Source organism: Salmo trutta, chromosome 21, assembly GCF_901001165.1.
Source record: "Salmo trutta chromosome 21, fSalTru1.1, whole genome shotgun sequence".
NCBI lineage: Eukaryota > Metazoa > Chordata > Actinopteri > Salmoniformes > Salmonidae > Salmo > Salmo trutta.
In genome coordinates, this window is record NC_042977.1 from 13694596 (window position 1) to 13716767 (window position 22172).

The 22172-nt window shown below is 42.3% G+C and overlaps 1 protein-coding gene across 1 annotated transcript; it reads left to right on the forward strand.

Annotated features, from left to right (window-relative positions):
- The first annotated feature begins 11733 nt into the window (after positions 1-11733).
- Positions 11734-19291, forward strand: LOC115156733 (angiopoietin-related protein 4). The gene is made up of 7 exons (XM_029704368.1): positions 11734-12425; positions 13440-13550; positions 13640-13730; positions 16662-16775; positions 16991-17086; positions 17562-17840; positions 17981-19291. Exons 1-7 carry the CDS (start codon positions 11913-11915, stop codon positions 18163-18165), a joined length of 1389 nt encoding a protein of 462 aa, XP_029560228.1. The 5' UTR covers positions 11734-11912; the 3' UTR covers positions 18166-19291.
- The last annotated feature ends 2881 nt before the right edge of the window (positions 19292-22172 follow it).

Genomic DNA, 22172 nt, shown 5'->3' on the forward strand with positions numbered 1-22172 from the left:
CTTTTCTGATGAGGCACATGGCATAGCAAGCTGTGTGAATGTTGCATGGTTTTGGTATTTGCAATGTTATAAGAATCGTTGCGTTTCTTTTTACATACAGTGCCTTCAGAAAGTATTCACGCGCCTTGACTTTTTCCACATTTTGTTGTGTTACAGCCTGAAATTAAAATGAATTACATTTAGATTTGTTATCACTGGCCTACGCAATACCATCATGTCAAAGTGGAATTATGTTTTTAGAATTCTTTAAAAAAATTAAAAATAAATGAATGCCGAAATGTACAGTCAATCTATTCAACCCCTTTGTTATGGCAACCCTGAATAAGTTCAGGAGTAAAAGTCCCATAAGTTGCATGGACTGACATGATTTTTGAATGACTACCACATCTCTATACCCCAGACATACAATTATCTGTAAGGTCCCTCAGTCGAGCAGTGAATTTCAAACACAGATTCAACCACAAAGACCAGGGAGGTTTTCCAATGCCTCGCAAAGAAGGGCACCTATTGGTAGATGGGTAAAAAAAAATATATATATATATATAGTACATTTCAATATATCTGTTTTTTTCAGCAGACACTGAATATCCCTTTGAGCATGGTGAAGTTAATAATTACACTTTGGATGGTGTATCCATACACCCAGTTACTACAAAGATATAGGCGTCCTTCCTAACTCAGTCACCGGAAAGGAAGGAAACCGCTCAGGGGTTTCACCATGAGGCCAATGGTGACTTTAAAACAGTTACAGAGTTTAATAGCTGTGATAGGAGAAAACTGAGGATGGGTCCACAACATTGTAGTTACTCCACAATACTAATCTAATTGACAAGGTGAAAAGTAGGAAGTCTGTACAGGTTAAAAATATTCCAAAACATGCATCCTGTTTGCAACAAGACACTAAAGTAATACTGCAAAACATGTCCTGAATATTAAGTTTTATGTTTGGGACAAATCCAATAGAACACATTACTGAGAACCACTCTCCATATTTTCATGCATAGTGTGTGGCTGCATCATGTTATGGTTATGCTTGTAATCGTTAAGTACTGGGGAGTTTTTCAGGATAAAAAGGAAATGGAATGGAGCTAAGCACAGGCAAAATCCTAGAGGAAAACCTGGATCAGTCTGCTTTCCACCAGACACTGGGAGATGAATTTACCTTTCAGCATGACAATAACCTAAAACACATGGCCAAATCTATACTGCAGTTGCTTACCAAGAAGACAGTGAATGTTCCTGAGTGGCCTAATTACATTGTTGACATATATCTCCTTGAAAATGGTTGTTTACAATCCAGGTGTGGAAAGTTAGAGACCCAGAAAGACTCACAGCTGCAATTGCTCACAAAAGGTGATTCTAACATGTATTGACTCGGGGGGTTGAATAGTTACCTAATGAAGATATATTAGTGTTTTATTTTTCATTAATTTTCTACAAATGTTCGAATTTTTCTTCCACTTTGACAGAGTATTTTGTGTAGATCGTTGACCAAAAAAAAATGACAATGAAATCCATTTTAATCCCACTTTGTAACACATCAAAATATGGAAAAAGTCAAGGGGTATGAATACTTTATGAAGGTACTGTAATTCAATCATCCCTAGAGTTTTGTCAAGTATTGCAAGCATAAATTAACTATACTCCTCAAATTTCCAATGATAACCCCCCCCCCTAAAATCCTATATGGTCTAAATATTCTGTCCTATTCTATATTCTTATGTTAGAATTATTCTGTTACATCGCCCACTCCTAGGTTTTAAAAGAACGTTATATGCCTCACATATGAATTTTAAGAGTAGGAGGTGCACAAATGTATACAAAAACAAATGTGAGAAGAAGTTTGGCACAATGGACTCAAAGAAGCATTTATATTTACATTTTACATTTTAGTCATTTAGCAGACGCTCTTATCCAGAGCGACTTACAGTAGAGTGCATACATTTTATTATATTTTTAAATACTGCAGAGGTCATACATTGAAGAGCGAGCCTCTGAGGTGGGTTCCTACACACTGGGGACCGTTCCCGTTCAAGATAGACAGCATCTGCTAAGCCCTCACAGGAATCCTCTCTCTCACCACTTCTGCTTGGGAGGTGCTGAGTATGCAGCGGTGAAATGAAATAGTCTCGTCTCTTGGGATGAGAGGGGGAAAAGTCCTGGCTTCGATTCGCTTCGGTGTGGTATTTAGACTGAGGACAGAGAAGTAGGGCAATCGCTGATGGAGCTCATCTGCCTATTCCGAATTTGAGCATAAGTTGTCATGCAATTGCACCACAAGAGGGCAGGAGTGAGTTTTTCCATGTATGACTCTCCAACTTGGCTTACACTAAGCATAACACAAATCATCAAATTACCGGTAGTCACATATCCACGTGAATCTCTGCACGTTTTCAGACACTTTCACATCCGCACGTTTGAGAGTGTGTGGGAGATTTTTTTTTTTACCAGTGATGACTAAGTGGTGTATTTTTGTGTTCCCCACACCACAAAGAGATGCAAGGTCGTCATGAAATCCAATTTTTGTGTCACGTGTTCCGTTAACAACACGTGTAGACTAACAGTGAAAGGCTTACTTACAGGCCCTTATCCAACAACGCAGAGTTAGAGATCATTTGTTTAATACTAAATAGAAATAGTGACAGGTGGAATAAATACACAGTGAATACCAAATAACAATAACATGGCTATATACAGGGAGTACCAGTACTGAGTCGTCGTGCAGGGGTAGAGTTAATTGAGGTAGCTATGTAGGGGTAAAGTGACTAGGCAACAGGATAGTTATTAAGAAAGAAGCAGCAGCATATGTGGTGAGTGTCAAAGTATACGTGTGTGTGTGTGGCAGGTCAAATGACATTTTATGTCACATGCGCCGAATACAACAGGTGTAGACCTTACAGTGAAATGCTGACTTACAAACACTTAACCAACAATGCCGTCAAGAAAAATGCCTAAAGAAATAAAAATAACAAATAATTAAAGAATAGCAGTAAAATAACAATAGCGAGGCTATATACAGAGGGTACCGGTACAGATTCAAATGTGCGGGGGCACCGGTGTCGAGGTAATATGTACATGTAGGTAGAGTTATTAAAGTGACTATGCATAGATGATAAACAGAGAGTAGCAGCAGTGTAAAAGAGGGGGGGGGGGGGCAATGCAAATAGTCTGGGTGGTCATTTGATTAGATGTTCAGGAGTCTTATGGCTTGGGGGTAGAAGATGTTAAGAAGCCTCTTGGACCTAGACTTGGCGCTCTGGTACCGCTTGCCATAAGGTAGCAGAGAGTACAGTCTATGACTGGGGTGGCTGGAGTCTGACAATTTTTAGGGCCTTCCTCTGACACGGCCTGTTATAGAGGTCCTGGATGGCAGGAAGCTTGGCCCCAGTGATGTACTGGGCCGTACCCACTACCCTCTGTAGTGCCTTGTGGTCGGAGGCCGAGCAATTGCCATACCAGGCAGTGATGCAACCAGTCAGAATGCTCTCGATGTTGCAGCTGTAGAACCTTTTGAGGATCTGAGGACCCATGCCAAATCTTTGCAGTCTCCTGAGGGGGAATATGTTTTGTCGTGCCCTCTTCACAACTGTCTTGGTGTGCTTGGACCATGTTAGTTTGTTGGTGATGTGGACAGCAAGGAACTTGAAACTCTCAACCTGTTCCACTACAGCCCGTCGATGAGAATGGTGGTGTGCTCAGTCCTCCTTTTCCTGTTGTCCACAATCATCTCATTTGTCTTGATCACGTTGAGGGAGAGGTTGTTGTCCTGGCACCACATGGCCAGGTCTCTGACCTCCTCCCTATAGGCTGTCTCGTCGTTGTCGGTGATCCGGCCTACCGCTGTTGTGTTATCGGCAAACTTAATGATGGTGTTGGAGTTGTGCCTGGCCATGCAGTGATGAGTGAACAGGGAGTATAGTAGGGGGCTGAGCACGCACCCCCGAGGGGCCCCCGTGTTGACGATCAGGGTGGCGGATGTGTTACCTACCCTTACCACCTGGGGGCGGCCCGTCAGTTGGTAGTGAGTGGAAATGCCAACCGGATGCTTCAGATTTATACATCCAGTGAAACATCAGGCTCATTGTTCTATCTGTGGTAGTACTAGCTAGCGCCGCTAGCTGCTCGCTAGCCACTAAGCTACTAGCTAGCTAGTCAGTTAAGCCAATTTATCAAGGTGACAGCTAAAGCACAACAGTGATTGCTTGCTTGTAGTGATTTTTGGTGTTAACATTGTGTCCAAACATTATCCAAACTAAATTCATCCTGAACACATAGCTAGCTAGATAGCTAGCTAGCTTTCCCACTTCATATATACAGTCATTGTTCTCCCAACTTTGACCACTACAATACTAAACGCACTAATATAACATCCTGTAGTGGAGCTAGTGCGCCAACTGGTACGTGACACCGCGATTGCATAAAGGAGTTCTGTATCTATAATTCTTAAAATAATTATGTTTTTTGTCAACGTTTATCGTGAGTAATTTAGTAAATTCACCGGAAGTTTGCGGTGGGTATGCTAGTTCTGAACATCACATGCTAATGTAAAAAGCTGGTTTTTTATATAAATATGAACTTGATTGAACAAAACATGCATGTATTGTATAACATAATGTCCTAGGAGTGTCATCTGATGAAGATCATCAAAGGTTAGTGCTGCATTTAGCTGTGGTTTTGGTTTTTGTGACATATATACTTGCTTTGAAAATGGCTGTGTGATTATTTTTGGCAGGGTACTCTCTGGACATAATCTAATGTTGTGCTTTCGCTGTAAAGCCTTTTTGAAATCGGACAATGTGGTTAGATTAACGAGAGTCTTGTCTTTAAAATGGTGTAAAATAGTCATATGTTTGAGAAATTGAAGTTATAGCATTTTTGAGGTATTTGTATTTCGCGCCACGCTCTACCATTGGATATTGGTGAGGCGTTCCGCTAGTGGAACGTCTGTCCCTAACAGATTTTAAGCATCAGCTGTCAGAGCAGCTTTCCGATCACTGCAGCTGTACACAGCCCATCCAACCAACTACCTACCTCATCCCATATTTGTTTTTCTGCTCTTTTGCACACCAGTATTTCCACTTGCACATCCTTATCTGCACATCTATCACTCCAGTGTTAACTGCTAAAGTGTAATTACTTCGCCACTATGGCCTATTTTATTGCCTTACCTCCTTACTTCATTTGCACACACTGTATACAGATTTTTCTATTGTGTTATTGACTGTATGTTTGTTTATCCCATGTGTAACTCTGTGTTGTTTTTGGCGCACTGCTTTGCTTTATCTTGGCCAGGTCCCAGTTGTAAATGAGAACTTGTTCTCAACTGGCCCACCTGGTTAAATAAAAGGTGAAATAATATTTTTTTTAACATTTAAAAAAGTTTCAGACACTTGCGAATTGAAGGAACGTTGGCGGGTGCACAGTACACTGTTCGGATGCTGGAATTATTTTTGATGAACGTGAGAAGATATCACTTTAAAAAGCAGGTTTCGTTTGACAAATCAGATGAAAATATAATGACTGGTTGTGTTCATGGCACATTAAAAAGGTAATATGTTTTTACAGTTTTATAATAATACCTTTTAACCCATTAAAAACTGGCCTCTGCCTGGGGCCGCCAAACCACTAAGTCCTGAGGGTGAAGCAAGCATGGCTATCTGAATTTACACTTTAAAAGGATCTCTGCTGGGAGATGCAAAAATACCATCTGAGAAGCACGCACATGCGTTTTCCTTTTAGCAGACCAGGCAGCGACAGCACACATAATCTGCAGCTGGATGCTTCTCCTTCAGTTGGCTGTACAAATGTTCTGCATTTGGAATCTAGGTTAAAGGTTGTCAAGCTGGAGGAACGTCCATTTTGAAATGGAATAAGCAGCTGTAGTTGTGGTCCCAGTGATCAGTCACAGACGGCTGGAATGCGTCATATTCCCGTAGCCTCCAGCATCCTTGACTTTGCTTAGTTAAACTCCTGTTTAGTCTGTTCTAGGAATGTCCTGCTTATAACTATTGACGGAGACTATTGACTGCTTCCTTCACTGGTTTGTATTTTGTATGCTGGTTCTCTTCCATAATGTAATTAAGACTCAAATCAAGAGAATCTTGTTTTGTTATGGAGGACCATCTTAAAGAGTATGGTGATTCTTCCTGGAAACAACTTAAGCATGATAAAGATAAGGCTTGAGGTATTAATCTACTGTACATATTTATTTGTGGAATGGCAATTACATCCCCTAAGGTATCATTCCTCTCTCAATCACTGCTCAAAATATATTGGACCCATGGGGGATAAACATCCCCAAATAAGAAACCAACTAAATATCGACAACCACCAGCAACAAGGGAAAACGTCTATACAGTTGAAGTGGGAAGTTTACATACACCTTAACCAAATACATTTCAATTCAGTTTCACAATTCCTGACATTTAATCCTAGTCAAAATTCCATATTAGGTCAGTTAGGATCACCACTTTATTTTAAGAATGTGAAATGTCAGAATAATAGTGAAGAGAATGATTGATTTGATCTTTTTCTTCCTTCATCACATTCCCAGTGGGTCAGAAGTTTACATGAACCAAATACTAATTGAGTGTATTGCCTTTAAATTGTTTAACTTGGGTCAAAATGTTTTGGGTAGCCTTCCACAAGCATAAGTTAGGTGAATTTTTTATAAAAAAATTTTACCCCCCTTTTTCTCCCCAATTTCGTGTTATCCAATTGTTAGTAGTTACTGTCTTGTCTTATCGCTGCAACTCCCGTATGGACTCGGGAGAGGCGAAGGTCGAGAGGCATGCGCCCTCCGAAACACAACCCAACCAAGCCGCACTGCTTCTTAACACAGCGCGCATCCAACCCGGAAGCCAACCGCCCCAATGTGTCGGAGGAAACACCATACACCTAGCGACCTGGTCAGCGTGCACTGCGCCCGGCCCGCCACAGGAGTCGCTAGTGCGCGATGAGACAAGGATATCCCTGCTGGCCAAACCCTCGCTAGGCTAATTGTGCACCGCCCCATGGGCCTCCCTGTCACGGCCGGCCACGACAGAGCCTGGGCTCGAACCCAGAGTCTCTGGAGGCACAGCTAGCACTGCAATGCAGTGCCTTAGACCACTGCGCCACCCGGGAGGCCCTAGTTGGGTGAATTTTGGCCCATTCCTCCTTACAGCGCTGAGTCAGGTTTGTAGGCCTCCTTGCACACACACACTTTTTCAGTTCTGCCCACAGATTTTCTATAAGATTGAGGCCGGGGCTTTGTGATGGCCACTCCAATACCTTGACTTTGTTGTCCTTACGCCATTTTGCCACAACTTTGGAAGTATGCTTGGGGTCATTGTCCATTTGAAAGACCCATTTGCGACCAAGCTTTAACTTCCTGACTGATGTCTTGAGATGTTGCTTCAATATATCCACATAATTTTCTTTCCTCATGATGCCATCTATTTTGTGAAGTGCACCAGTCCCTCCTGCAGCAAAGCACCCCACATCATGAACATAATGCTGCTACCCCTGTGCTTCACGGTTGGGATGGTGTTCTTCGGCTTGCAAGCCTCCCCCTTTTTCCTCCAAACATAACGATTGTCATGATGGCCAAACAGTACTGTTTTTCTTTCATCAGACCAGAGGACATTTCTCTAACAAGTACAATCTTTGTCCCCATGTGCAGTTGCAAACCATATTCTGGCTTTTTGAAGCACTGGCTTCTTCCTTGCTGAGCGGCCTTTCAGGTTATGTCGATGTAAGACTTGTTTTACTGTGGATATAGATACTTTGGTACCTGTTTCCTCCAGCATCTTCACAAGGTCCTTTGCTGTTGTTCTGGGATTGATTTGCACTTTGACAGAACAAGTCTCCTTCCTGAGCACTATTTATTTTACCTTTATTTAACTAGGCAAGTCAGTTTAGAACAAATTCTTATTTTCAATGACAGCCTAGGAACAGTGGATTAACTGCCTTGTTCAGGGGCAGAACGACAGATTTTTACCTTGTCAGCTCTGGGATTTGATCTTGCAACCTTTCGGTTACTAGTCCAACGCTCTAACCACTAGGCTACCTGCCACCCCAATGACAGCTGCATGGTCCCATGGTGTTTATACTTGCATACTATTGTTTGTACAGATGAATGTGGTACCTTCAGGCGTTTGGAAATTGCTCCCAAGCATGAACCAGACTTGTGGCGGTCTACAATTTTTCTTCTGAGGTCTTGGCTGATTTCTTTTGATTTGCCCATGATATCAAGCAAAGAGGCACTGAGTTTGAAGGTAGGCCTTGAAATACATCCACAGGTACACATCCAATTGACTCAAATTATATCAATTAGCCTATCAGAAGCTTCTAAAGCCATGACATCATTTTCTGGAATTTTCCAAGCTGTTTAAAGGCACAGTCAACTTACTGTATGTAAACTTCTGACCTACTGGAATTGTGATACAGTGAATTATAAGTGAAATAATCTGTCTGTAAACAATTGTTGGAAAAATTACTTGTGTCATGCACAAAGTAGATGTCCTAACTGACTTGCCAAAACTATAGTGTGTTAACAAGAAATTTGTGGAGTGGTTGAAAAATGAGTTTTAATGACTCCAACCTAAGTATATGTAGACTTCAACTGTATATACACATTTAAAGCCAACTTCTAACACTGACTAAATGACGCTTCCGTGGTTAGAACAGTCTGTGGTCCGTGACACAGTCCATCAGTCACATTACCGGTGAAACTACTTGTATTTGAAATAACCTTTTGACTTGCAGAACCACATTAGTACAGAATGCAGTGGGTCACTTCCTCTGGCTTCCAAAAAAACTGCTGTGTCTCAGACGTCAGCAGGCCCAGGCACGACGTGCGGTGCGTGCACCAGCAAAAAGGCAGTAGAAGGCTAGGGGAACCTTCCAGTCCCCAAATGCAGAACTCTGTTCTAGCCCTTTACACCCGTCAATTCCCTTCTCTCAATCTGTAATGAAGTACATGCATATTCTTTCCATATAAAAAAATCAGTAACCAGTGAGTATTTTTGTTCAATTTGTGTTCGCAACATTATTTCAATATTTCTAGTCTTGAGATACGACCACACGTTTGTGGTTAGGCTACAATGTTATTGCATGTTCCTGCCAGAAACAAAACAGTTCTCAACTTTTCTGTTTTTTCTTTTTTTCCCTCGCGCTTTTCTAAAGCTTTCAGCAACACAACATCTGTTTCCTTTCAAATAGTCTGTCAGTTTCTCTGACCGTATAAATCATATTAGATAACTTTTAGGGCATAGGCGTGGGCACGGCCGTGCCTGGGTCGGCCCAGGCACACCCACTGGGGATACAGGCCCACCAAATGAGTTATGTTCCAAATAGGAAATTGTGTTTTTAATTAAACATGCAAACACCATCAGATAGAATTCATAGCAAGCAGTGCACTGGGTTAGTCAGATTTGATAAAATATAACAACATGACACATGAACTTGACAGGAATTCACTAAGAAAAACTAACTGAAAGTCACACCCCTAATAAACCATGAATATGATTTCATTTAGGCATATGTCACTGTGCTTCTAAAGCTATATGCACCAAAACGAGAGGTTGGGGCTATAAGGTTCTATCAGCATTATTTTGAACTTGAATGGGGATATGGATATTTATAGTACTATATATACACTAGAGGACATTGAACATACGGCTGTCAATAAAAAAAAATGTTTTATGCAGATAGAACCAAGCTCTCAGCATGTCACTGCATACTTCATTTTGCAAACAAGACCGCTCATAATCCAGTGCCTTTATCACAGTCAACAACACACCTATAATTGAAATATAAAACATGTTTCTCTTTGCCCAACAAATTGTGTGTGTGTGTGGGGGGGGGGGGGAGTGCATCCACATTTCTGCAGGCCCACCCACCAACAAATTTCTGGCTACGCACCTAATTTTGCATAAGTAAATGATACCGAAGCAAACTGTTTACATTCTTGTTCTTGTTTACAGTAAGTCTATATCCTTCCTAAAATTGGACAACAAAAGCCTATTTTTTTTTTTTTTGCTGAAACAAAAAGTTATTTGACCGTCTTCATAAAGTCCCCGAGCCTTTATCAAACGAATGGATGTTTGGTCCAGGATGTACAGTTCAGTTGAAGTGAGTTTCACTGCCAAGCACTGTAGGAAGTCTCCCAGTTACCTTTCACCTACTTAGCCTCCACCACGGACATGAGAGGGTTAACTCCTTTTCTTTGTGGTCTGGCCCCAGCTCATGAATTGCCTACTTGCTCCCCAGCAGTTAAATCTGGGCCTTGGGAATTACCATATAATGTAGGCATTCTCTGGCGGTGAACTTTCCCCTAATTCTCACACTGCTCCTGCCTCACAGCAGGCCTAAAGAGGAGCACTCCAGGCCAAATTATGCAGCACGTTCCCCCTGACGTCCAACATATTGCCAATGACTTCACACAACCGCAATCGGCTTCATTCTATCCCAGCCACATGATTAAGCTGGCTCAGGTAACACTGTCGTAGAAAAAAAAATCTCTCGCTGTTTTCTAATAAGCGCTAATATCTACAATCTACGTGGAGTTTGTTAAGAAGTGCTTCAGTAAATGAAGTACAAATCAGTCCATTTTTCTTTACGGAGGAAGCAAGACAATGTTTATTCCCAAACTGCATATACCCTGCCAAATTCTTAACTATGCAAATGAATATGCAATGTAACATTGAGTTGTTTAAAAGCACCGATTTATCTAATTCCCTTTTCTTATCTTATGGGAAATAATGGTAACTTGTGTCATTGTTATATTACAGTCAAGTCACCCCATAACACATGATCAACAACAAATAAATCGATGTCAGTGTCAATCGCAGGTGACAGGTTTAATACGCATGGCTGCATCCTTTATTAGAAGGTCAGCTGGACCTCTCTTAATTCCCGTGGATCACGTCACTTCTCCCTTTTTGTTGACAAAGCTCTTGTGCACAAACTTGCAACATACCTCACTTCTCTGTTAAAGTAGAAAAACACTGGGCCCCAAGTGAGTCGTATTTCTGTCTGTAATAATGCCCTTTTGTGGGGGACAAACTCATTGTGATTAGCTGGGCCTGTCTGCCAAGTGGGTGGGCCTATGCCCTCCAAGGCTCACCCATGGCTGCACCACTGCCCAGTCATGTGAAATCAATAGATTTGGGCCTAATAAATGTATTTCAATTCACTGATTTCCTTATTTGAACTGTGACTCAGTAAAATCTGAAATTGTTGCATTTATATTTTTGTTTAGTGTACATATACTCTTAAATCAGCCTATATGGCTTTCCTATCTTGTTTGATGTGAACCACTTTCTTTGTTACATCATTATGTTCATCATGATGTGTTCAAAGTGAGTCAATCCATCCTTTGTCATGCAGCTGTCTGATTGTCAATTTCTAGTGTACTGACAAGTCTGACCCCCCTTTCTGGGTACTGAATGATAGAAACATTATAGTGACAGTAGCTTTCTGTTAAACCTCCTTATGATCATCAATACATCCTAATGTGTTTGCACAAAAAGCTGTCTTTATCATACAGCTGTGCATGGCAATGTGCAAGGGTTTGCCCGGAAATCTCTTTCTTTACTGTATTCTAAGGGTACTGATGGAAACCAGCTTCATTGTTACATCATGTGCTCCCCTCCCAGTCCTCCTCTAGACATAAAGAGTGGGGGAGAAACCAGAGAGCAGATCTCCCCCCTCTGCTCGGCCAGCCAATCAGATCAGCCAGCTGGCTGGAGTTGAAAGGCTCTGAAAGTATAAAACCGAAGTGCTCTGCACAGAGAAGTAGGAGCTTGAGATCTAGTAACCAACTGGAAAGAGAAGGGTGCACACTTTGCGTGCCTCTGCAAACCACCGGAGGATAAAACCAACCAAAGAAACTGAGTCAACGAACAAACAAAGGAAAGCAAGCGACAATGAAGACAACACTAGTAACTGTGACTCTGAGCCTGGTCATTCTGATGGCCACCGGCAACCCCTTCGAGAGGAGAGGAGGCTCGGCCGCTGGCGGGAAGGAGAAGAGGGTGCAATATGCGGCGTGGGACGATGTGAACGTGATCGCCCACGGCCTGCTCCAGCTGGGTCAGGGGCTCAAGGAGCATGTGGACAAGACCAAGGGCCAGATGAGGGATATCACTGCCAAGCTGAAGGCCTTCAACGGTACCGTGGCAGACCTGGGCAAGGAGGGTCAGAGGCTGCAGGCAGAGGGTGATGCACTGAAGGCCCGGGCCCGAGGGCTGGAGGACAGGGAAGTCCGGGTGCTCAACGTGACGGCCGAGCTGAGGGAGAGGACAGAGGAGATGCAGCAGGAGAGGAAGAGGGTGGATGAGCGGATGAACCAGCTGGAGGAGAAGCTGGACGGCATGCTGCAGGGAGAGGGGCTGCCCGACATGAATGCAGGCAACTACAGCGATGCCCGCATCATTCAGGTAAGGAGGGAATCCATGACTATTTGGTGATACTTTGTTTTTCTGTTTGAAAAAGCTACAATACAAATTGTGCATCTGATGTGAAAGGAGAGCAAATGACCTGAGAGAAAGTTATTACTGACTAGACAGACAGCTGATTTGCTGCATGTCTCCCCCTTTTGTAAGCTTACTTCTCTGCAGTTGCCATTGTATCCAATAACTTCTGATTGCTTCAATTGTATGAAGGAATTACCAATGTTTTTTTTTACAGTAAACAGCCTGGCCTATTCATTCACTGTGCTACCATGACAAAACATCACAGCAAATTGATGAATTGATTAACATCAAGTCATGCTTAATACAGTAGGTTACTAGTATTATACATCAGTCCTGCATAATAGTGTGACAAATTGCCTATTCGCTACCACTACTCATCTTAAGAAAAACAACTGGAGGGGGCCGTGTGATGCACTTTGATGGACAAGAACAGTTGGTCTGGGGTTATTTCCATTGACCCAAAGATATTCAGATTACAGTAAAGAAAGATTTCCAGCAAACCCTTGAGTCACTGGGACTGTACAGAAGGCACGCCAGCGGGTGTGTTACTATTGTACTGAAGAGCTTGGACTACGTGCAGAGAAAACGCAAAATCTTGCCAGACAAAGGAACTGCACGCCTAATTTTTAAACCGTGATATTTGGAACATGGTCCAATTTACAAAAATGTCACGCTTGATTTTATAAATGGTTTACAGCTGCAATAGCACCTGAACTCGAGAGATCAGTTCTTGTTCTGACCGTTTTTGTGGGATGGAAAACCCCGCGTTATGTAACCAAACCACTCGGCTGGAAAATACAAATGCCAGCGTTGATTTTGGACATGTGCACGGAAGGATATGAGTTCTGTTGTCTGGATATAGTCTAGTAGTTCAATGTCGGCTTTGTGGTTGGATAGTCATGTTATAAGTGACCTAGGCTACTTAAAATGAAGTCACAGGAGAAAGACTTACAGGGTACCCTTTCTGTTTTCTTTCAGTGGATGCTGGAAGCGCAGAATAAACGTATTGATGACCTGGTCAACAGAATCCGACTCCAGCAAGATAAACTTGACAAGCAGAACGTGCGCATCAGAACCCTGCAAAACCAGGTATGGAACACGGTCAATTTTAACATTATCATGATGTACACTATTGTTTTGTATGACTTATTTAAAGCTTTGTTTTCTTGCTCACTCAGATTCAGCTGACAAAAGAGAGACCAGCTTTCAGGCGTAAACCAGAGGAGGCCGTTCACAATGGTAGCATTGAGCAGCGCGACTCACCCATCGGTAAGTGAAACCAAGCTTCGTGTCGAATCCGTTGACTCAATTTACTTTTATTAAGACACCCAGACAAAGACTGACCTCCCGTCCCATGCCATCTGCTTAGGGACAGTAGGATGCTTAAAACGTAAACTTTAACTGGAGTTGCCCCTACATTAATTTTAATTATCAGATTATTGTATGCGCGCATTTTACTGCCCAAAGCGCACGAGACATTATGCACTGGTGATTAATTACTTGTCTGATCGAATCGCAATCTGATGAATCCCAGTCGGAGCTTGTTTTTAAACAAGTTTCCAGTTGTCTTGAACGCAATGAAGACAGAATTCGGAGATGTCTTATTTCCCAGTTGTTTTGAACGCGACATTAGGGACTTTTTTCCCACGTAAATTCAACCAAAAAATGTGATGTGATAACGTTGAATCAATGTAGAAAACTGATTGGATTTGCAAAAAGTCGTCAACATAGGAACATTTTGTATTTTTATCACCCAACTTTTAACCTAAATCCAATTACATTGTGACATTATTTGGCTGATTTCACGTTGAATTCATGTTAGTTGACAACTAAAACAAATGTAAAACAGAATTAGAAGTTGAACTGACATCAGTGCCCATTGGGTGTTTTCATTGGGTTCACAGAAAATAGCATATATTCACAGTATAAAGAAAACATCAGGAAGTATACATTGGGGCGGCAGCGTAGCCTAGTGGTTAGAGTGTTGGACTAGTAACTGAAAGGTTGCACGTTCAAATCCTTGAGCTGACAAGGTACACAATCTGTCTTTCTGCCCCTGAACAAGGCAGTTAACCCACTGTTCCTAGGCCATCATTGAAAATAAGAATTTGTTCTTAACTGACTTGCCTAGTAAAATAAAGTTAGGCTGTTCCTAGGCCATCATTGAAAATAAGAATTTGTTCTTAACTGACTTGCCTAGTAAAATAAAGTTAGGCTACAGCCTGTCTTACTCACTACAGTAATTGTAAAGGTGATCATGATCTCCTACAGTACACCCATGTCAGGCAGCTGTTCCCATCTGAAATATACTACAGTGGCCTACTCATCAGGGTGGTATAGAGTTGGATCATGGTTTCTGGCAATGGACCAGTTGTCTTGAACACACTAAAAATTCAGCATGAAGGGATATGAATGAATCTATATATATATCTCCCTCTGAATGTGACCTATGTCACTTTATGGATGTTGGTCAGATACGTGATTGACCTACTCAAGAGTTGATTGAAAAATAAAGTGCCATTTCAATATACAACAACATTTATACCATTTCAATATATTGCCTGTTAAAACAAGCTCTCTCAATCACAAGCAACATCATTCGTGGTTATATAAAAATATTTCCCACTGTCTGATAGCCACTAAAGTAGTTGAAAAGTGAACCCGGAGCTTGGAGATGCAGTCGCTCAGAACACAATGAGTCCTCTCACAGCAAGTTCTGACAGCAGGATTTTAGGAATGTTATAAATGAAAAAAGTCCTCTGGCTGGACTTCAATTGAGGGAGAGTTCAGCAGTCTCGGACAGTGTTATCTCAGGGTCACAATAGACCCCGATCAGAGGGATTACAAATCTGACAGAGCTCAGGGAGAGGAAGAGGTGAATTTCCAAATCAAGTATGCTATGTTCTTCAGATTAGGTCCTCTGGGCCAGAGCCAGAAAAAAGTCAGAAAAGAAAGTGGAGGTGGTCTAATTTCGTCTGGTGAACTTTGCACACACATCCTTTGTTGTTTTGATGACACCGAATGCCTTGCTCAACATCCTTCCAGCTCCTCACTTTGTACTCAGGCATATGTGAATGGAAGTGTGCCGAAGTTGAGGAGAACCTCTGACCGCAAGGCAAATCACAACCACCCATCGCTAATCAATAGAGCTCATGCCTCGCCTAGAAGGGTCATTCCAGAAGAGGGATGTATTGCGGTCCCGTGGTCGGCGCTGATGTTTGGACAAATATCAACCAAGTCAAACCAATATTGATTGATTGGTCCCAATTAAATCTTGAATCATAGTTTAGGCGATTGGTGCAGCTGATAAACATATGCGGTATCTCTCAAGTCAGCATTATATTGTGACGACCCTGGGTGTTCCTTTATGATCTAGTCAGGTCATTACAATATAAACATGAACTATTTTCTGGAAAACACTAAGGTTGTGCTGTGCACCAACTCATGCCTTATCAGCCACATTACCATCCAATCCAGCGCCTTTTGTTGACGCTGCCTGGCTGTCTCTATCCCATATATCCCATGCTCCCAGCACTCTCTGAGCATTCCCTTTGCATGCAGTGGCCATGCATTTCTATGTCACTGACTGGCTGCTGTGCATGTGAGGGAGGTGTGACAAACAGGAGGGGAGGGAGGACAGAAGGGGGTAGAGGAATGCGAGTTGAGTCGCCTGCAATCAATAGGCCAGGCAGCTGAGGTGGAAGTCTGCTTGGGAACTGGGAGAAAGGTCATGTTTACTACTAAGCAAGGAGCTGTCTTCCCCCCAGGCAGTTTGGACTAGGGCACAACGCATTAACACTTGCTGTTTGACTCCGTTCCTTTATCTCCATTTCAGCCATTACAATGCGCCCGTCCTCTATTAGCTCCTCCACTGGATCCCAGATAGGGAAACCAGATGGATCCTGATTCCTGAACATCTGACCTAGTTATTAAGTGAACGGTAGACAGACATGTTCTCCAATGTCCCTACACGTGTGAAGTCTCTCAGTAGAAAACAGTGCCCAGAGTTTTTATTTTCTAGTTGAATTAATCATTTAGAATATATTTTTATGTTTATTTATATTTATTCCAGTGTAGAGGAAAGGCCAAAGCACTGTTAGGACACAGACATTGACGACGTGCACTGATACTGACTATTTGAGATACGGTGTGGATGAACTGTTTGTGAACCATGTTGTATTTCTGTCTTTGTTCTTTCAGAGATGGCCTCCGATTGCCATGAGCTGTTCCTGAAAGGTGAGACGGCCAGCGGCGTGTACACCATTCAGCCATTAAACTACCAATCCTTTGAAGTCTGCTGCGAAATGACAGCCGGTAAGTGGAGTTAGCCAGGGTTACAATTGTTAACTAATCTTTATCTTCAGGCAAAAGGATAGCTCAGAAGCCCTTATAGGGACAAGTCACTGTATAAGGTTTCCCTATAGCTTAGTTTTTAAACACATTGTATCACTACATGTATGACAATTGGCTGTAGTAAATTGCTCATGGTCAAGACTAATCCAACTACTCTTCCTCTTTCCTCTCTACAGAAGGTGGCTGGACTGTGATCCAGAGGCGCCAGAATGGCTCCGTTGACTTTGACCAGCTATGGCTGGCCTACCAGAGCGGCTTTGGCAGTCTGAGTGGTAAATAAATCCTCTTATCTTTTCTCATCTCCCTCACTAAATTCCACTGGCGCTAGCTAGCGAGGTCACAGTACCACCTGTAGCCACAGCATAGAACAGTACAGCGCAGCGCTCTTGACCCGAAACCTCCCAGTTCAGTTTGTTTAACAAGTATTGATACTAACACTAATACAGGATTGTAGATGTCAAGATCGAGGGATCAGGTGGATCTTGATGTGGCAGGTTTGGCATAAACAACCGTCTAATCTGCAGCTTTAATGACACTGGGGGCTTTAGGTGCCCGAAGTGACCAAATCGCGTGTTCTATTCCTTTTTAAATTCCATTAAGTGATTACCGGCCTTGTTACGATCAGATCTTTTAAATTAACGAAGACACTGAGATAGCTGGACACATGTATGCAGACTTTGCACACGCTGCCACAGCCACTGATTAGGTCTGAACCCTTTTTAATTTTTTTTTTATCTCTCTCACTAGGTGAGTTCTGGCTTGGTCTTGAGAAGATGCACGCCGTGGCCAAAGACACGGACTACACCCTCAAGGTCAGGTTTTCCGACTGGATGGACGATTCTGAGACGGTCCAGTACCCCATCCGTCTGGGCGGGGAAGAGAGCCACTACGCCCTCCACATCCAGGAGACCTCCATCGGTAACCTAGAGAGCTCCCTGGCCACCGACGGCTCCGGCCTGCCCTTCTCCACCCGCGACCAAGACAATGACCAGAAGAGCGACACCAACTGCGCCAAACACCTCTCTGGTACGCTCCTCTTTATCCAAGTTCAAAGTAACTTTTTGTCTGAATTTGATCTTGAGGTCTTAAGATGTATCTCTCAATAACTCAAATTCGGAATGTAGCACCAATGCCAATCTAACCAGATGTTTGCGCTCTTTCTCCAGGTGGCTGGTGGTTCAGCAACTGCGGACGCTCCAACCTGAACGGGCGCTACTTCATGAGCCCTCCTCCCAAGCAGAGGCATCAGAGGAAGCAGGGGGTCTTCTGGAAGACCTGGCGTGGCCGATACTATCCCCTGAAGACCACCGTCATGATGATCGCCCCCATCGCGATCGAGAACAAGTCGTAGAGGAGAGACACAGCAGTCTTCCGACTTTTCTCTTCTTAAATTGAAACAACTTTAGAGGTGGTTGGCCGACGAGTTAGGTTAGCTACCTGCTCATCCCAGGCCTCACCCACTGAGACTTCCAACAGAGCCAAGGCCATCATAAAAGCCAAAATAACTCATAGTTAAATGGGCTCCATGTTTCCAAAGCTTTGTTTTTCGAAAGTCTTCAAGTCTCTCGGCTACAGACGCAACCGAACAATGCCGAAACGTCTGTTTAAGAAGTGAAGAAGTACATGTGCATCAGCCTTAGTAGAAATGATTGGAACAGAATGAGGCGAGTTCCAACATGTGTTCTGTGTTCCAAGAAACTACGCATTTCCTTCATGTGGAGACCCATCTGACAGCTGTTTTTAAATGCAAGCGATCTCCCAGATGTTGAGCAGTGACATCTAGCTAGAATACAGTATTGTCAGCATGAACACTGCCCTCCGCTGCAGTTGTACAAGTTGGGCAACTGGAGTTTATTAATCCGATTGTATGGACCAAATGGTGACTGAAACAATTCGTTGTTTTCCACATGAACGTAACGGCATAAGCTATTCAAAGGCATTATGTAAATAAATAATCAATGTAAAGTAGAATTACAGTATGTAATGAGACAGAAAGTGCGTTAAGTATTTTTCAACAGTGGTGGTTTCTTTGTCTACATTTCCCTGTTTCTCTATGGAGCAAACACAATTCCAGCCTTTTGTACAAAGTTACTTTTTTTCTGCAGTTTTATTTTGAATCAAAGTAAGCAAGCTCCTGCTCCACTGTTGCGTTCTCGTGGAGACGTTTTATTCCTCAGTCATATTGACTGCATTTTAAAATGACCAGAGTCATCTCTTTCTGTATAGTGTATGATGAATGAATATCGACTGTCTCTTCAGAACCTGTTGTAACATTCTCTAGTGTTCTTGACGATGACTTTTAGTTTTTTCCCTTTATTTAAAAGCTTTCAAGAATCTTTATATATTTCTGGTATTGTCTGTTTTGTAATTTATATAGTCTATTTTATGTTTTTCAGTTGTAAAATTGTTTTTTTTTTAAAGAGAAAAGAAACTGATTTTTGGCTTCAACCAGCCAATAAAAAGGATTTAAAGAAAAATACTTTGTCTGATCTCTGATCAAACCCACTGATGCAGCTGTAAATACAAAACTGGAAGTGAGCCAATGGTCAGAATGAAGTAACATGTCAGAGAACTCAAAAACATTCAAATGAACATCCGTAGCCAACACAAACAGTCAAATGAATATGGTAGCCAACTTGACAACTAGTCAAATGAACATTGTAGCCCAGGGGTTTTCAAACTTTTCTTGCCCAGGGACCCCAACATATGTTAGCAAAAAATAAAAAGTAACTTCTTGGCTTATCATCAGGTGAATGATAATGGCAAGTAGAAGTAAAACATTTTGAAATGAAGAGATTTGGTAGATAACTTTTCTAGTTTAAATTTTAATGAAAAGTATCTTGGCAGGGGAGAGATTTTACTGTTGTAAAGCACATTTTCTGCAATTCTACACATTTCCACCGAGCTGAGAGAAAATTTTGCAGTTTTAAAGCTGATTTCCTGCAATTTATGCATTTTGCCATGGCTAATGCTGTGCGCCTCTGCTCAAACATATCAATGGGCATATGCCCTGAATGCTCGATTCTCCCTTTTAATTGATTGTTAGTTCTCAAAGATGGAATTATTTTTAAAATGTGTATAGTTCAATATCTTTTCTGCATGCTTTTTATCTGGTTTTGGTTGTTTAAGTTGACACTGAAATTGCCCACCTGAGACTTTCCTATAAAGAAAAAACACAGTAATCAGCTCCAATGATTGCAAGTTCTTCCATATTAAGGGATTTTGAGATGTTGGCAATGACGCCATTTAAATGGGCTCCTGAGTGGTGCAGCGGTTTAAGGCACTGCATCACAGTGGTAGAGGCGTCACTACAGACCCTGGTTTGATCCCAGGCTGTATCACAACTGGCCGTGATCTGGAGTCCCATAGGGCGCCGCACAATTGGCCCATCGTCGTCCGGGTTAGGGGAGGGTTTGGCCGGGGTAGGCCGTCAATAAGAATGTGTTCTTATCTGACTTGCCTAGTTAAATAAAGGTTAAATAAATAAAAAATCTAGTCGGATGAACAGGAACAGCTAGCGTGCTAAACTGTTCCTTTAGACTTCTAATTGTGCCAATGCTAGTTAAACAACTAACTTCCTTCATAAATGATATCCACAATGGTATTCTGCTGTAGCTAGCGAAATTCATAAAAATGATCATTTTTCACATAAATCCCCAAAAATATTTTCCCCAAAGAAATAAGTAAGATCGCGGACCCGCTGCAGTACCTCCGCAGACTAGGGTAGCCAACTCGAAAACAGTCAAATGAACATAGTCTTAAACTTCCATCCAACACAGATGGTAGGTCAGCATGAGATACTTGATTGGAAAATGGATAAGCAGACTAGCTAACTAATCCATCCCATTCACACACAGAGGGTTAATTAGATCTTGGCATACTGCCTGGCTAGCGTGTGATAGAGGAATGTCCTGGCTGTGCTTAAGCTTGCCTTGCACTGCGCCCCACAGCCAAGAGACAGGCCCTAACTCTACTAGCTGCGTCCCCCATCTCTACTAGCAAATGGTTCCCAATGTGAAGATTCCCCACAAACAAACTACAGAGGTAAACGTGTCATAGTGTTGAACAGGGATGGGCTGCTGTATGTTTGCTTTTACAAAGTAAGGCTGAGTAAGGGTTCTTCCAATTAGCGGTATTGATTGATATTGAGCTGACACAGAGCTGAGTTCAAACGTGCTTATTATCAAATCAATATGGTATTTTTTGCCTCAATTTCAGTTATTCATTTGCATATTACCGGGCTTGATAATATTGCATTTTATCAAGACTGCAGTACTGAAGCCATTCCATCATCGTAAAAGTAGTGAGAGCACACGCCCTGGCTCTTGGCTTGCAATTCCCATTTTTCCACCACAGTGAGGAAACAAAATATTTCACCAATTTGACTTACATTGCAGCCACTCATAAAAACTGGATGGAATACCTGAGGGAAAGCAAACAACTTTCCCTAGGCAGGCTAGGGTTGAGACAGAGACACGTTTTAACAGTCTCAGGGCATAGTGTCTTAGAAGCACCATGCACGTGGACCTCTTGTATTCCCCAGAATTAACAGCTAAGTCATCTTAAAACAAGCTAGGTCCAGTAGCTTCCTTCTGTCAACTTCAATGTCTCTCACCTCTGATAACTCTGGTCAGGTGTCAGGCTTACTGCTAATGTGCTTTCTAACACCTTCAGTGAGAGTGAGTGACAGGAAGGGACATCCAATGCCCAATGTCCCGCTGTTCATGATTGACATCTCTATCAAATGCTAGCTCAGTGGCGTTTTCCTTACTCAATCTTGTTCTGAGGGCAGTTCTGCCTGGGTGCCGATGTGATTCTAGCCAGTTGGTCATTTTCTTGCTGTGACAATCAGGCTATTATTCTGACTTTCAAGGGTCAAAACTCACTTTCCGGTAGGGATCATGCACACATGGCAAAGCAACTCTGAGATGCATTTTTCATATGTTGGAGTTTTTATTAATAAAAAGGTAGCCAAAGGGTAAACCGTTACTTTGATTATCCATTTGCAATAATAAAAAAAATACAATTCAACTTCACTCAAAGGGTGAGGTCCTATTTCTAGCTGCAGTTGAATGTCTCACCATCTGAAACAGGTGCTCAAAATGGCTACCAAAGCTTCATGCAGTGGTCCACATGGACAGCGGAGTCCACTCAGTAACATCAAGGCATCTACAGCGTCAATCACTTTCAAGCACTCTTGCTCCCAGCAAGCTCATCTACAAAACACAAGCGTCAATCCCTGGTGACTATATCAACTGTCCCCCTCCCAAAGGGAAGGTGCATGCATGAGTACTCAATGATTAAAAGGTGCTTACTGTTCCAAAGAGAGATGTCTTTCCCGCTCTGCAACAAACTAGG